The 14,829-nt window shown below is 41.3% G+C and overlaps 1 protein-coding gene across 1 annotated transcript in view; it reads left to right on the top strand.

The window, feature by feature from the left end:
• ipo11 (importin 11) overlaps nucleotides 1–14,829 on the top strand; it is a 101,136-nt gene that overhangs the window by 50,401 nt on the left and 35,906 nt on the right. The window contains exons 18-22 of the mRNA XM_072387736.1: nucleotides 73–113; nucleotides 213–329; nucleotides 2,456–2,569; nucleotides 4,741–4,856; nucleotides 6,524–6,600. Coding sequence (XP_072243837.1) covers nucleotides 73–113; nucleotides 213–329; nucleotides 2,456–2,569; nucleotides 4,741–4,856; nucleotides 6,524–6,600 — 465 coding nt within the window. The remainder of the gene's footprint in view (nucleotides 1–72; nucleotides 114–212; nucleotides 330–2,455; nucleotides 2,570–4,740; nucleotides 4,857–6,523; nucleotides 6,601–14,829) is intronic.

The following is a 14,829-nucleotide window of genomic DNA, read 5'->3' as shown; positions in this document are numbered from 1 at the left end:
TCATCTCTAATGCAGTATAAAGAACTGTAGAAGAACACCATCCTAAGAATTTAATCCTTAACTCGCTATCACCCGTCGATGACTTTGAGTTCCGGACAGAACAATTCCTCCCAGTGAGTAAAAATGTCTTAATGAGGCTTTGAAATCCAAATTGTAGTTGATCTAATGAAGTTTGTATCCCACCTAATGCATAACTTTTGTCTGTGTTTTAGTATCTGGAGTCCATCTTTGGGCTGCTCTTCCAGTTGTTGCAGCAGGTGACAGAGTGTGACACTAAAATGCAGGTGCTCCACGTCATCTCCTGTGTCATTGAGAGAGTGAACATCCAGGTGAGGTTTGAAGCCTACAGGGGACAAGGTTTAAAACATTGGTCACCTTGTGCTCCGACCAGCATGGTAAAACTATGCGGATATTAATGACTTCTCTGTGGGGGTTTCAATGTGACTGAGCCTTGAACTTTTTTTGTAAATCACAAGCCTTCAGGCTGCAGTTGTTCTGATGTCTCCTTTTTATTTACCATAAGCGTTCAGTCTTTCACTTTTTTTCTTCTTCCTTCTTCTTTTTCTGAGTATCCATTAAGTAACTAATCCGTTTAGCTGTCATTCCTAAATAAAGCTGACCTTCCTCTGGACCCCCTACTGAGTTCTTTTCAGATCCATTTTAAGCACCTTCACTTCAATGACTTCATGGCTTAAATCTGTCTTAGAAATGCCTTTCATTCTTGTGAACTGTCAGTCTGGTTAAGTCATCCTCAGTCACTGGCCCTGGCTAAACTCAGTTGAAGTGCTATTAATATTCTAGTTCCTCTCAGAAGGGACTTTGAACCCACAAAAAGTTGCAGCAGCTGAGGAAACTAGGCAGTGAAACCACGAGTGCAGCTTGAGTTGAAATAAACACTATGACAGATATGAAATTTAGCTCCTTTTTATGCTGTCAATCTCACAAATGTCACCCTCGGCTAGTTGGTGGCTGTGTTCTTCTCTCTTTTTATCTTTCTCCTCAGGGCTGTATGTCATTTTTCTGCTTTTACTCTTTTATCTGCTCCTAGCCCCACTCTCTATGAAGGTGTAATTGAGCAAATAAAAATCCTAACGTGGGTTCTGCAGCGGGGCTGCACGTCCTCTACAGGGAGTACGAAAGGTTGGCCAAGGTCAGCACAGAAAAAGGCTGATAAAATATTTTTTCAAGGCCTTAAATCAGTGCCATAATCAGTATTTTTTTTTATTTTTTATAGACAGGAATGAGAGTGGTATAATCTACATGGTCTGTAACTAAAAGGTATTTCTGGTGTTAAAAACTCTAGAAAAAGATACCAGATACAGCCCCATTTTATTAGAAGATGCCATTTTTTTTTAAATAGTTTTATTTTAGAATATATACTGAACGTCTGATCGTCAGTACACTGCCTTAGAGGATAGTGAAGATGCCAGCTTTGTAGTAAAGTGTCGGGATGTTGCCACTGACAAAAAAAAAAAAAAAAGGCAGACTTGGAGGCAAGAGTTAAAGAGTCAACGATTCAAACTATGAGTGGCAATGAAGGAGTTGTAATGAGTGTTAGAGCTCTGGTTGGACTGTTGAGGGACATGATAAGATGGGCGAGATTGAGCTGCTTTGAAAATGCTCCGAAGAGCGATGATGTCTATATTCGAGAGAAAGATGCTGAAGAGCGAGCTTCCAGGCGATGGGGAAGAGAGGAAGGGCAAAGACGAGATTAATCGATGCGTTGAGAGAGGACAAGCGTGCCATGACAGAGGAAGATGTATTGGATGGGAGGAGATGGGAAAATGATCCGCTGAGGTGATATCTAACAGGGGCAGCAGAAAGTAGAGGACTCTACTGAAGGCAAGATTTGAGCTCTAAAGACTTCCAACTGCCAACTAGGACCTACAATCTACATAACTTTGCAGTCTCTCCATTAGTCACTGCAGGAAACCAGAGAACCTGGTAGAAAAATGAAATGGATAAGTTCAACACTCGCAATTAGTTTAGTTTTTAGTATTCAATGTAGTTCTAGCTTAGGTGTGTTTGAATTTGATTATTCTGCTCAAAAACTTGTTTTTCAATTTGCACTAATGAAAAAAATAAAAATAAAAAATATTCCTTTAATTAGCAATTAAGCCTCATGCCTTGTAAAATAACACAATAATGCCACACTGACATGTTAAAGTATAAGTAAAAGCTATCTGAAAAGTTTTATTGTATTCTCCTTTTTAATGTCCTTATTCTGAAAGGCTTTTATGTCCAGTCATGTTCCAACAAAAGCTTAGAGAAGCAAATAGATAAACATGAGTCAACGAAAGGCTGAACTACAGCTTTTGTTGCCCCTAAATGAGAATCTGTGTTTTTAGACGATGCTAACATACAGATACAGAATCCGTTTTTTCCTGGAACTTGCAGGTTGACTGTCACAGTGACGTGTGCGTTTTGTTTCCTCTTCTTGGTTGTCGTGCTTCAGATTCGACCATATGTAGGTTGTCTGGTTCAGTATCTGCCCCTGCTCTGGAAGCAGTCCGAGGAACACAACATGCTACGATGCGCCATACTCACCACACTCGTCCACTTGGTGCAGGTACGTTGCTTTCACACCCATTGTCTGCTTCTGTATTTCCTGCATACGTGAAGGTCCGTTAAGCAGAAAATCCCAGGATTTCGAGCACGAGAGCTTTTACTTTTTCGGGGATCCGACAGATGTGGGGTGCGATGAGGTATTTTTCTCTAAAATGGTGGGATATCTGTGCTGCAGTTATATTTTTCTATCACGTGTGAGAACTTGGAGCTGGTTGAATACCGCACTTCCTGCTTTGCTTTTTTTCAGATTTACTTATTATTACTTATCCTGTTGTTATTATTTCATAACGACAGGATGGAATGCTTGTCATGTATGTTGTGAGCAGTGTCGTGTTGTGTTTTTGGGAAAGTTTGTATGGTATTTAATTTTCAATCAGCTGCCTTAATGACAGTTGGGTTCACCACAAAGTTATATTAAGACGAAAAAAAAAATCTGCAAACACACGCTCCATTCCCCAGAGGATTGAAGTTGCCTGCCTGAGCCTGCAATAAGATTTGGACCCCTATGTGACTGCGGCTGCAGCACTTCATAATGGCAGATGAAATGCTTAGTGATAATGACAAGCTGCCTTTGAGAGAGTAGCACAAGAGCACAGCTGGCAAACTGAATCCGACACATAGGGGTGCACAGCTGATGGGCCTTGGATTTTGCCTCGAACTAATTTGATTTAAATATGTGCGGTGCATATAGTTCCACTCTACCCAGATTGTGCAAGCAACAGACTGAAAAGCAAAGGAGGGATGTTTAATTTGGTCATTGTTTCAGGTGTAATCTTTATCTGTACAGTGCACAGCATTTGGATGGCATAACAAATATGGAGCATGTGTGACACACAAGGCATTGTGTTGCTCTGAAACAGCAGGGCACTGCTCTTCTCCAAAACAGGATGTAGACCAAAGTCTGTCAGTTATGCACTTTGACTATTTAACTACAGTCCATCTGGGACTGGTGCAACCTATTGATGTCCATTAATGAGCTGGTGTCAATAAGTCGCCCCTTAAGCTCGCAAAACGGTGTATTAACTTGCTTGTTTGCAAACTTGGGGGAATTTGGTTTGTAAGAGACTAGGGTGTCTGTGTTTGAGAGGCAGGTTTATTGCCAGCAGGGGATTGAGTGAGCGCCTTTTTTGTCTTTTACACCCACAGAGATGTATGAGGGAGTAAATTAATGTCGTGCCATCGGTGAAATGGTGTTGACAGTTCTGAAACACTACTCTGGATGCTCTGCGCCTTTACACAGATTAATTCTGCAACTCAAGCCCCCGCCCCGCCTTTTCTGTGAATTTACAAAATGATGTGAGACACGAAGGGAATGGGGATCTTTAAAAGGGCGCGATGTGAGGCGGTGGTTGAGTTTCTAGTCGCAGACAAGGGTTTTGAGGGTTTTGTGTGAAAAAGATGGAGGTGATTTTGGAGGGAAAAGAGTTTTTCAGAGTGCATCATTCATAAGTAACTAAAGTTGGTTGTTGATGGGAACTCTAAGTCCCTCGAGGATTGTGTATGTAAGAATATGTATGAAAAACATGTATATTTGTGTAGATTATCCTTTGCCTTATAAGAAGAAATGAAGCTTTGAACTATGATGCTTTTGTTCGAGTAGTTGTGGTCTCTCGTCATTCCAGAATCAAATCTACACAAAAGTATATAGACATATATCCCCAAAGGGATATGTTGTCATTTCATTCGTAGCCCCATATCATGGTAAATGTCATTAAAATCCAAATGACCAATAAATGAGCTGTGACTTAGTTCCTACAGTTGTGCCCCAGTCCTTGTTTAAACAACTGAACTTAATGGGCCCGCGCTGTTGTAAAGGGGACCAAGAAATAAATAAAGAACACAAAATAATGACTAAAGTATTTTTCCAGCAGAACTGAAGACCTTGCATGCAGTCCCCCCCCCCCTTTGTCCACCTTATCTATTGTAAGAAAAAGTTAAGCCCTCTGACCGGTGGTGGAGTTAGGCGGCAGATGCTGCAAGCGGTGAGTCACAGCTGCAGCGCTTTGAACATCTATGAATCTACTGTGCTCTGCTCAGGTGATATGTAAAGAACTTTGATCAAACTGAAGCACATGGAGTGAGTACAGTGCAGTTTTGATCCTCTCCATTTGCTTTCCTTGTCAGGTTGTCATTTTCAGGCATTAACTTTCGCGCATCTTTGTGTCTCCTCAGGGCCTCGGTGCGGAGAGCAAGAATCTGTACCCTTTCCTTCTTCCTGTCATCCAGCTGAGCACCGATGTTTCTCAACCGCCGCATGTCTATTTGCTAGAGGATGGACTGGAGCTTTGGTATGGATACACATGAAGTACACTAAAATTTATGAGTTACAAGAAAATAATAAAAATGCCCCTGAAGCAGACATTTATGAAGCACTTAGCAATATCACTTCTATCCCCTCCATACACAGCTACAAGCAAATACCGTGGCTATAGCTGTCTTTACCTCTTCCTTTTCTCTCCTTTTCTGTGAGGCGCCATTCACTTGTGAGTCTTTTATCGCATATTCGTCATGAGCTTAATTTATTGACTCGTGTTGATGACACATTTTGAATTCAAATGCAAACACTTTGTGGACGAGTAATGGTTAATGAGCTCACCTTTACCTCTTAGTTTAAATTAGTGCTTTCATGGGCTGCCGCTCCTCGTGGGTGATGAATTTGCTGATAATTAATGTGACTCACAGTCTTGCCTTTATGTTATTGTTTAGTGAACATTTCTTTTCAAAGCCACCTTAAGACCCTGCTGCAGAACAGTATGTTATCTTTTTTTTAATGCGCCGCCCACAAATGGTTTGGTTCAGTTGAAAAAGATTACGTTGGTATGCAGAGGAGTTCATGGTTGGCTCAATGACTGCATGGCGCCCAGGTTCTGTGGCCGCAAAACAAGCCAAAGCCATCGGCCCTTCAACGGCACGTTTGACAGTTTGGTGTGAGGCTTTGCAGAGATGCTGGGTTTGGTTTTTCTCCAAATGTGCAGTGCGTAAAATGGCCAAGCATTTCAGTCCTATTTTCACTGTACTGCCATGAACTTGAACATTTAGCATGCTAGCCTAACTGTAGAGTCTGAGACGCAGCCTCACTACCCTTGCTGATGCATTTTCTGCTTGACATTGTGTGAACACAAACCTGAATGCTACAAAGCGATGATCAGACTTGCTGATGATCAGTGAAACGAGTGCATTTGATTAGCAGCACCTGGCTGCGTCTTACCCTCCTAATTCCTATGGAAGCAGTGAGGATGTACTAGTTTTTTTTTTTTTTAACACGATGTTCTACATTTTGGCTTGGTTTTTGTTTTGTTATATAGATAATGACATGGTGTAATAGGCCATCTGTTCATTTGAGGTTCTGTTGCTTATGTTTAAGACCTGATGCGTGTATGTGTTTATACTTAAAACCTTCAGTACATTCTTTAGGAAACTAGATTCCATCCTAAAAATGTTTTGCTATGACTCTTGTTGATTTTACAAAAGAGAGCTGATTGATTAATGTCATTATTTTCTAATTCTAATCCACAAACTTGTTAATTATTTGTTTATTAGGTAATGTGAAGAGATTATTCTGTATGTGCATTTATTGAAGATTTGAACAGATTTATTTCCCATGTTTTCATGACGCTGAGCAGATCAATAACATTGTTTTTTCTCTTCTTCTTTGTGCTTTTTTTTTTTTAATTTTTTTTAATTTTTTTAATTTTACCCACCTCCTCAACCTCCTGCATTATGTTCTTCCATCTTTGTAATTCCTATGTTCTGCTTCCTCTTTTTGCCATTTGTCCGGCTGCATTTCCCGTTCCATTTCCTTTTGCCGCCTCTAATCCACGTCTTCTCCACCCTTTTCTGACAACCTCTCCCATATTCTGTTTTATCATCTCCTTTGTGCTTTCTCCCTCTCATCTTTCCTTGTACTACCCTGATATGCCTGCCCCCCCCCCCCCCCCTCATCCTCATTGCGTAGGTTGGTGACTTTGGAGAACAGCCCAGCCATCACCCCAGAACTGCTCAGAATTTTCCAGAATATGTCTGCTTTGCTGGGTGAGCTCACATGAGATCTCTTTATTTTTCTGGTTTATGTGGCCATGTGTGTGCAAATAAGTTTTATCATTTTTTCTTCTTCTTTCTTCTCTCTCTACAAATACCTTTTGGGTATCTGCACTACCATATGGATTAAATCAGCTGTTGACCGTAGGATATCACAAAGATATGAAAAAGTAGTACAGCTGTAAATCATTTTGGATAGTTTGAGGACATATTCTTTTTTGGACACCTGCTTGTGTGCTACGAAACACAACTGGAAACTTTTCGAATGATAAAATAGTCGGCAGCAACGATTGAAAGTCGCAGCTGCTTAGTGCGCGTTACGGGTTCAAATAACACAAATGTTGAGAAAAGTTAGTAAATTCCCCCGTGACAGACTTCATTTTCATAGTTTCATTACCTCAGGCTGTTGTAACTTGGTAAAGATCATAGCTGTGGCAGTTTGCAGTCGCCTCGAGCTATCCGAGCCCCTACTCTACGTGTGTAGGCAGCTGTGAGGGGTTGCAGATTGAATTGAGCTAGCTGGATGATTTATCACAAGCCCAGAGCAGTGGGACACCTCACATGCTGTTTTTGTGTGTGTGCCATTCAGTGTGATGAGGAACAGTGCTCATTTAGTGTCTCTGCACATAACGAATGAGTTGGATTAATACGGCCACTCATGTGGTCTGATTAGCCTGCTCCAGCATTTGATCACTTATGATATAGATTTGGAGTCCACTGGATACAGAAAAGCAAAGGAATGAGGAAAACGGTAATGGATTGGAGTGATGGTGGAGGAGGGAATTAAAGAGGATCAAGAAGAGGAAGCGCTTGATGAAACATAACAAGAAGGCGGGGGATAAAAATGAATTATGTGATTGCTGGAAAATTGTTGCAGAAAAAGGTGGCCTAAAATGAGAGGATTGTATATTAAGGTTGGACACGGCTGGGTGGAAAGATAGGGAAGGCTCTTATCTAGTGCTGAAAAGAAACAGGCGAACCGAGGCGACGGAGAGCTTCGGTTTTATTAGTTATTTTGTGGAGTGGATCATTTTTAGTCATACCAATATTTAGACACAATAACAGAAAATTGCACCGGGGGAGGCTACAAAGCAACAAAACAAGTATTACAACCAAGAAGCCTTCGCAAAAAAGGCATGTGAAATTCAGCATTAGCCACATTGGTGGAGCTGATCACAACACAAACCCCAAACATCCAATTTCTGCCTTTAAAGAAGGAAGGACTTATAAGAAAACGTTGACTAAAGTTTGCTCATAACACATTCCGTCACTGCGAAGACGAATCATCTGCATCATCGCTCATTTAAGAGTCTGTGATGATGAAGTACAGAAAGATGAAGTAAAGAAAGAGGGTGTCGCATGAAAGGAGAGAGGAAGGTGAAGGTTGGATGGTGGGAAATGCAACAAAAAAAGCATATGAAGTGATATGCGGCTGCTTATTTGGAGGTTGACAGATGGCGATAGAAGCACAGAATCCAGGTTGCATTAATGTTTACTCTGGAAGCGTTTCCTCTGCCAAGGTCTGTTCCTTGATTTGCGGTTTGAAAGAAAATTAACTGGCTCCACGGCAAAATGTTCTTCAAGTGCCCATGACCTTACCTTGAGTTGTTGCCAGATGACGTGACTACACATAAGGTCACAGGTGTACCTGCAGAATTTCTTTAATTTGTTGCCAAATCATCTTCCGTCCTCTTCTTATGCAGTTCAGCTTAATGAGCTTAAATGGAAGCTGCAGATGGTTATAAAGTCAGCTGTTCAATTTCAGACCCTTCACAATCTGGGATTCCCTCGGATAAGACACAACATTGATGACAAGCGTCCCTTTTGTCATGGCAGCCCCGTCCCAATTGATGAGCAATGCGATGCACACAGATAATTTACTAAATGTAGCCCCAAATGGGCACTATTTAAATGACTTATTAGCTGTTATCCTCTTTTGCTAGCTAGCTCGTCTTTCTCTTTCTTGAGAAAATATTGATCTCTCTTTGGAATATACCACACTTTTTTTCCCCTTGCCCTTTTGGTCAACATATCATAGACGTAGGCATTCTGTGCCCCCGTGACGCAAAAAAGCCACTTTGTGTTTACTGTTTTCACATATGCAGCCATTTCCAGCGTGTGGAGGGAAATTAAAACAAAACTGCAACAAAAATGCTTTGAACAGTGCTTATTCATGGAACCAGAGACCTTTCTCTCTTTCCTATCAGTATTTGGTCCGGTGGAGGATGCCTGGTCATTAAAACAATGGGGAAAAACAGTCACATTTCGTAGAAAAACACAAATTAAAATGGCAAAAAGATTTGTGGGGATAGTTTACACTCTTCCCAACCATTTAGCTTTTTTTGGGAACATAGTTTTACAGCTAAGAGATAAACATTTGCTCGGTTTAAGGACTTTTTACTGCAAGACCTCGGTGTTCGGAACTCTTTTGTGAGCCTGGATTGGCACTTAGATCCTGTTTACCTCCTCTTATACTGCCAGTTTCATGTCAAGCACACAATCTTATTATCTTTTCATGTTCTGTGTGTGACGCACATTTAAGCTCCTTAACGTTTCTTTAGATTTTGATGGTAGTCCACATGCCACAGTCTCATGGCCAGACCTCTCTCGACCGCTTTGCATCACCACAAGAGGATAGTCTCGCTGCACTGACCCGCTGTTCTGTGTGGGAGGGAAACAAATGCTCTTGCTTGCAAGTTTTCTTTAAACCCATCACAGTCGTCCTTGGAGGCTCTGATCACAGGGTACAGATGTGCCACTGCGAAATTGGTTTTGGAAGAGAACTCGCCTTGACAGCACCGAGTTGGAGTGATGGTTAACGTCGCAAAATTGCCCCGTTTGTCTTCAAATATCGTGAACCAGTTTGTCGATCTTTAAAGCTACTTACAAAAAGAACCAGGTAGATAACTTTGTGCGCACACTGAGTCTTTGTCAACAGCTTGCCATTTCCACTCTGTGGTGGCGTGAGGTGGAAGGTTTTGCTGTAGCAAAGCGGATTGTGAATACGCTTACATGCAGATAGCAGTAGAAGAAGGATGCTGCATGAAATGTGCCGGGACAGTCGGTGGCTTTGGCAAAAATTAACTTCTGGAGGGGTCTGGCTATTAAAAGTTGAATATATGATATTTTCAGCCTCAGTACAGCACAAAACATAAATTTGGTGTGTGAAGCCATAGTGGTTTTAATGGTCTCCTAACAAGAGACAAAAGTCATTCTCGCTTGATGTGTGTTGTGATGAAACCTTCTCTGATCTGATTTGTGGCACGTTTGCATAAGCCAGTCTTTGTGATGGTATGCAGGTGCGTCGCTGCATGACACGGCTGACTTTCATATGTGTAACAGTGTTAGCCCTCATTCTGCACAGATTTCAATTCAATTCAATTTTATTTATATAGCGCCAGATTACAACAATTGTCATCTCAAGGCACTTAAGTAATATAGTCCAATTCAAGCCAATTGGAATTCAATTCATTGTAATCATAATCCAATTAATTCATATAGAGCCAATTCAAAAATTAATATCCTAGCTAAGGAAAACCAACAGATTACACCGAAACTTGTCTTCAGTCCAATCTCCCGTCCTGAGCATACCTGTGGCGACTGTGGAAAGGAACGACTCCCTTTTAACAGGAAGAAACCTCTGGCAGAACCAGACTCAGGAAGGGTGGACATCCGCCTCGACCAGCTGGGGTATGAGAAGACAGAAAAGAAGGGGGAAAAACACCATAACGCCATTCAAAGGATATCTGTTGGAACAGGGAAACACAAGTTAATGACCACAATAATGTGACATGTACATAAAATCAATTGTGAAATTAAACAGGGGGAAAAAGAGAGCAAAGTGAGGAAAGGTGTGACAGATGAGGTCCCCCAGCAGTCTAAGCCTATAGCAGCTTAACTATGGGATGTTTCAGGATTACCTGAGCCATCCCTAACTAAAAGCTTTATCAAAAAGGAAAGTTTTAAGCCTAATCTTAAAAGTGGAAGCAGGATACCTTCAACAACATTAAGTGTGTGTTCTTGACTGGCCTGACTGCTGTTTACGTCTACCTGATATTGAACTTTGTGGCACATTATGAGGAGGATAATTAAGACCACAATTTTAGTGGAGTTTTTAGCCGTTGATGAGCTAGTTGGGATACAGAGTCCATAGTTGCTCTAAATTTCCCTGAGATTCTAACACGGGAGAATTTTGGGATAATTGGGTGGATATCTTCTCTTTACTTGTTCATTCGCACTTAGACTTCAGAGGTAGAAGCACTCTGATGCATTTTCACAAATTGATATACTCTAAACGGTCTCCTTGGCAGACCTGGGTGCAGCATACTGGAGGCAGGACATGATGCAATAAGTGTCCCGTTTACAGCACGCAGAGAATGATGGATGAGGCACTACCTATTTACAACGATGCCCGTTTTTGTCTTGACATCGGTGCTGCATACATTTGGACCTGTTTTCTGTATCATTAAGCGAGTGGAGAGAGGGACTGAGGCCATCAGAGAAGTGTACGAGGCAGCAGCTGTTATCAGTGTGTCCACTCATTCACCATAAAGGCTCTGCAAGATTAGCTGCTGTATTCAAACACATTTGAAGGTGTTATTACTGTGGACATGTGGAGGTTAAGTGCACGGTGAGTGTGGAGCAAATGCTGCAAACTCGTGTGCTCTTAAATCCAGTCCCTGCAGAACATATCGAGAACATTTCTGGGCTTTAGCGCACGTGTGAAAACGACTCAAAACCTCACGTTTGCAGGTTTCACTTTTGGCTTTGGGCTAAGGTTCTGCTGGTTTGGAGTGGCACCCTGTGGTTTTCTATGCTATAGTCTACCTTTTGTGTAAGTGAAAATGGTCACAAGAACATTTTAGTAGCTGCTTTTGAGCTTTCATCACGTAACTGTGAATATAGTCAGTGTTGTAAATGCTATGTGGCTTTAGCTTATATCAACATTGAGCCTTGACCCAATCAGTTATTGTCTTCTCAGCTGCCCTCTCCAGGCACAAGAGTGGTTTGTGAACCTGCTGTAAACCGAGCACAGATCAAACCTCTTATTATGTCTGCATCATGTGCTAAATTTGTTCTCAGTATATGTAAACTAGTCCACAAGAATGCTTTTCCACAAATAAACTTGACTGAATCCAGGCTGTGGTGCATTTATTCTGCTCCTCAGTAGCATCTTTTGTTTCCATGTCATTATTGTGCGTAGTTTTAACGGAATGATTTGCCATCAGTAGATATTTATACGTTTGCAGCGTATGTGCCTTGTAACATTTGCATGTGTGTCCATTTTTGCTGTTAACAAGGCGAGGTTTGTTGCTACTTTAATGAGCAAAATAACTCAGTCAAATGTGCCTTTTCTAGCAGATTGTCGGTACTTGGTATTCATTCTGCGTTTTGTTGCCTTTCCCCGTGTTCATATATATATATATATATATATATATATATATATATATTTTTTCATGTTACGGTGAGAAACACTTTACTCCTCGGGTTACATTGGTACACTGAAAATATTTTAACTGTCTTGGATGTAATTAGCTCGTCTCTGCAAGTTTTTGAGGGAAAACTCATAGCTTCTGTGATTAAAAAAAGATAATAGCTTAGAGGCATGGGCGCAGGTCAAAGCACATTAGCACACAGTTTTAAAATGCATCTCGTGAGCGCTGTAGACATGAAGTGCAAAACCAGTTTTATGCAGTAGTTTTAATTCACTTATCACCGAAGAAAATGATAAAGAAAAGAACTCGTCCTTATTTTTTAACCTCATTGTCAGTCGTAGACCGGTCGTCATCTTTGGCTGGCTTTCACTTGAACATCCGGTAGTTCATTTATTCAGTCCGTGGAGCGCAGTGGAGGGACGTGGGCTATTGAGGGAGTTGGGCTCCGGAGGGTGTCACAGCTTGCCAGGTGTGTGGCCTGGTCTTGTCTGATAACGAGCCCCCGTTCCATCACCGCTGAACTGAAGCAGCAAATTCCACAATTAGAATGTCAGAGGCCTTGTTGTGGCGAAATTGGGAGACTAGCTTTACGCCACTGCTGCTATTCTCTGAACTAGGACACATTTCAGTTGTTGATGTGGTGCACTGACTTGTGCTGATGGTGAATATAAGCGAGGGGAAATTAAGCTGATTCGTGTGAGCAAGTTGAAGTACCATGCGGCTTCCCATTAAAGTTTCCATTAAGTTATTTGTCTGTGGGTCTGTTTTTGTTTATTAAATTTCAGAAAATGTGGAAATACCTCACAGTTTCTACAACTCCACACTGATGTCGTTTGTTTTGTGTTAATACTAACAGCCTCCCTCTGTTCAGTTTAAGATCCACTTTTTTCAAAAGAGGCCGCTTCATCATCAACCTACTAAGGAAGAGTTTCAGCAATTACAGAAGGAAAATTGGGCAACGCTTCTTACTGACCATCCCATCAGTTAGAGGGAATAGAGACAGCAAGGACTCATGAAACATGAAAGGGCCTGTGAAAGCGCTCACATTTAACTGCCCTGCTAATGTGCTTCATGGATCAATCTGGACATTCCCATTAGTGGACAAACTTCTTATTCCAGGCTTCTCAACAAAAAGTAGTTTGATTGTAGTTATCACAGACATTTGGTCATATTTAATGTCGGGAGGGAAGAAATTGTTTCCATTATTATGCATCTGTAAAAGTTCATTTGTTGCTCTAGTTATCCTTCAATTGCAGTTCCAGACTTCATTGCTTATTTCAAGCACTCATCCATGACTTTGGATAAAAAAAAAAAAAAGCAAGAGGATGTATCAGTTAGTTATTGATTGATTGATTAAATTTATTTTTTATTTTTTCCCATATAGAGTAAATCCTTGCAAAGTTAGCTGCCTCTATGACTGAATCTGTCCGTCCGCCTTTAAAGGGTTTCTAATTTGGCTAATTTACAAGTTCAGGTTTAGATTTACAGGAAATAATTCTCTTCATGCTGTAAATTGCTTTAGCTGTTGTTTATTTAGTTGTGTTCCGTCTGAAAGTAAGAGGGGAAACTCCAAATAATGTCTGCTTTTTTTATCATAGGTTTTCTTCAGCTGCACATTTTTTTTAAGTTATCCACTTAAGTTTTTACCTCCCGCCCTCTTTTCTTTTCTTTTTTTTCTAATTTAAACACGAACAGTTAAGTTTCTGCATCTTGGGCGCTTTACTTATTTCAAAAATGGTCTATACGTGTGGTTAATGATTCCAACAAACTGTCCTTGCAGTACATCGGTGCAGTTTTGCACCACTTGCTGGTATCGGTTAGCTTTGGTCTTTCTATCTTTTGTCAGCCACACCACACACCTGAAATAAAAATTGGTTTGGAATCTGACCATATGTTTTCACAGTGTCCCCACAAACATTGGAGGTACTTCAGGAGCTGCAATCAGAGTCACAAGTGAGGCTCATTTCCTCTTAATGCCGATAACCAAAGCGGTTTTTGCAGCCGTGTGATGTGCACACTAAACTAAATCAGTGCCTTAGCAGATTTTTGTATTTTTTTTTGTTGTGACTCATTGATTGTGACACTGTATGTGTGCCTGTGTTTTTGAGAGGATGATTATGTTCTCTCGTGCCAGTTCTTTGTGAGAATTTCATTGCTTTTTTAGTTATTGGCAAAACAGCCTATTATGATTTCGTCTCATTCTTGTCCACGGACAGTTCTTTTCCTGAAAGAAGAACAAACATGGGAATATGTTATAATTTCACTGAGTTTTAGTCAAATACAAGTCAAATAATATTATGCTAAATCAACATTACAGCAAGTATTACAACGAGTGTTCCTGCTTTATGGCAGATGGTCCATTTAGGACTCTCCAGGTCGGGAATGAGATCCTTCCCCAAGTGGAGGAGTTCAAATATCTCGGGGTCTTGTTCAAGAGGGATGAATGGAACGGGAGATTGACGAGCAGATCGGTGCGGCGTCTGCAGTGTTGCGGGCTCTGCACCGACCCATCGTTGGGAAGAAGGAGCTGAGCCAGAAGGCGAAGCTCTCGATTTACTGGTCAATCTACGCTCCCATCCTCACCGATGGTCACGAGTTGTGGGTAGTGACCGAAAGAACGAGATCGCGAATACAAGCGGCCGAAATGGGTTTCCTCCGCAGGGTGTCTGGGCTCTCCCTTAGAGACAGGGTGAGAAGCTCAGTCATCCGGGAGGGGCTCGGAGTAGAACCGCCGCTCCTCCGCACAAAATAATGTTTTTGCCTGGTTTAATCAGTGGAAACTTTAAAG

The sequence above is a fragment of the Leuresthes tenuis genome, unplaced genomic scaffold, assembly GCF_036924035.1.
Source record: "Leuresthes tenuis unplaced genomic scaffold, fLeuTen1.0.hap1 SCAF_6, whole genome shotgun sequence".
Lineage (NCBI taxonomy): Eukaryota > Metazoa > Chordata > Actinopteri > Atheriniformes > Atherinopsidae > Leuresthes > Leuresthes tenuis.
Note: the sequence above shows the minus strand (reverse complement) of the source record. Positions and strands in the feature narration are given on the sequence as shown.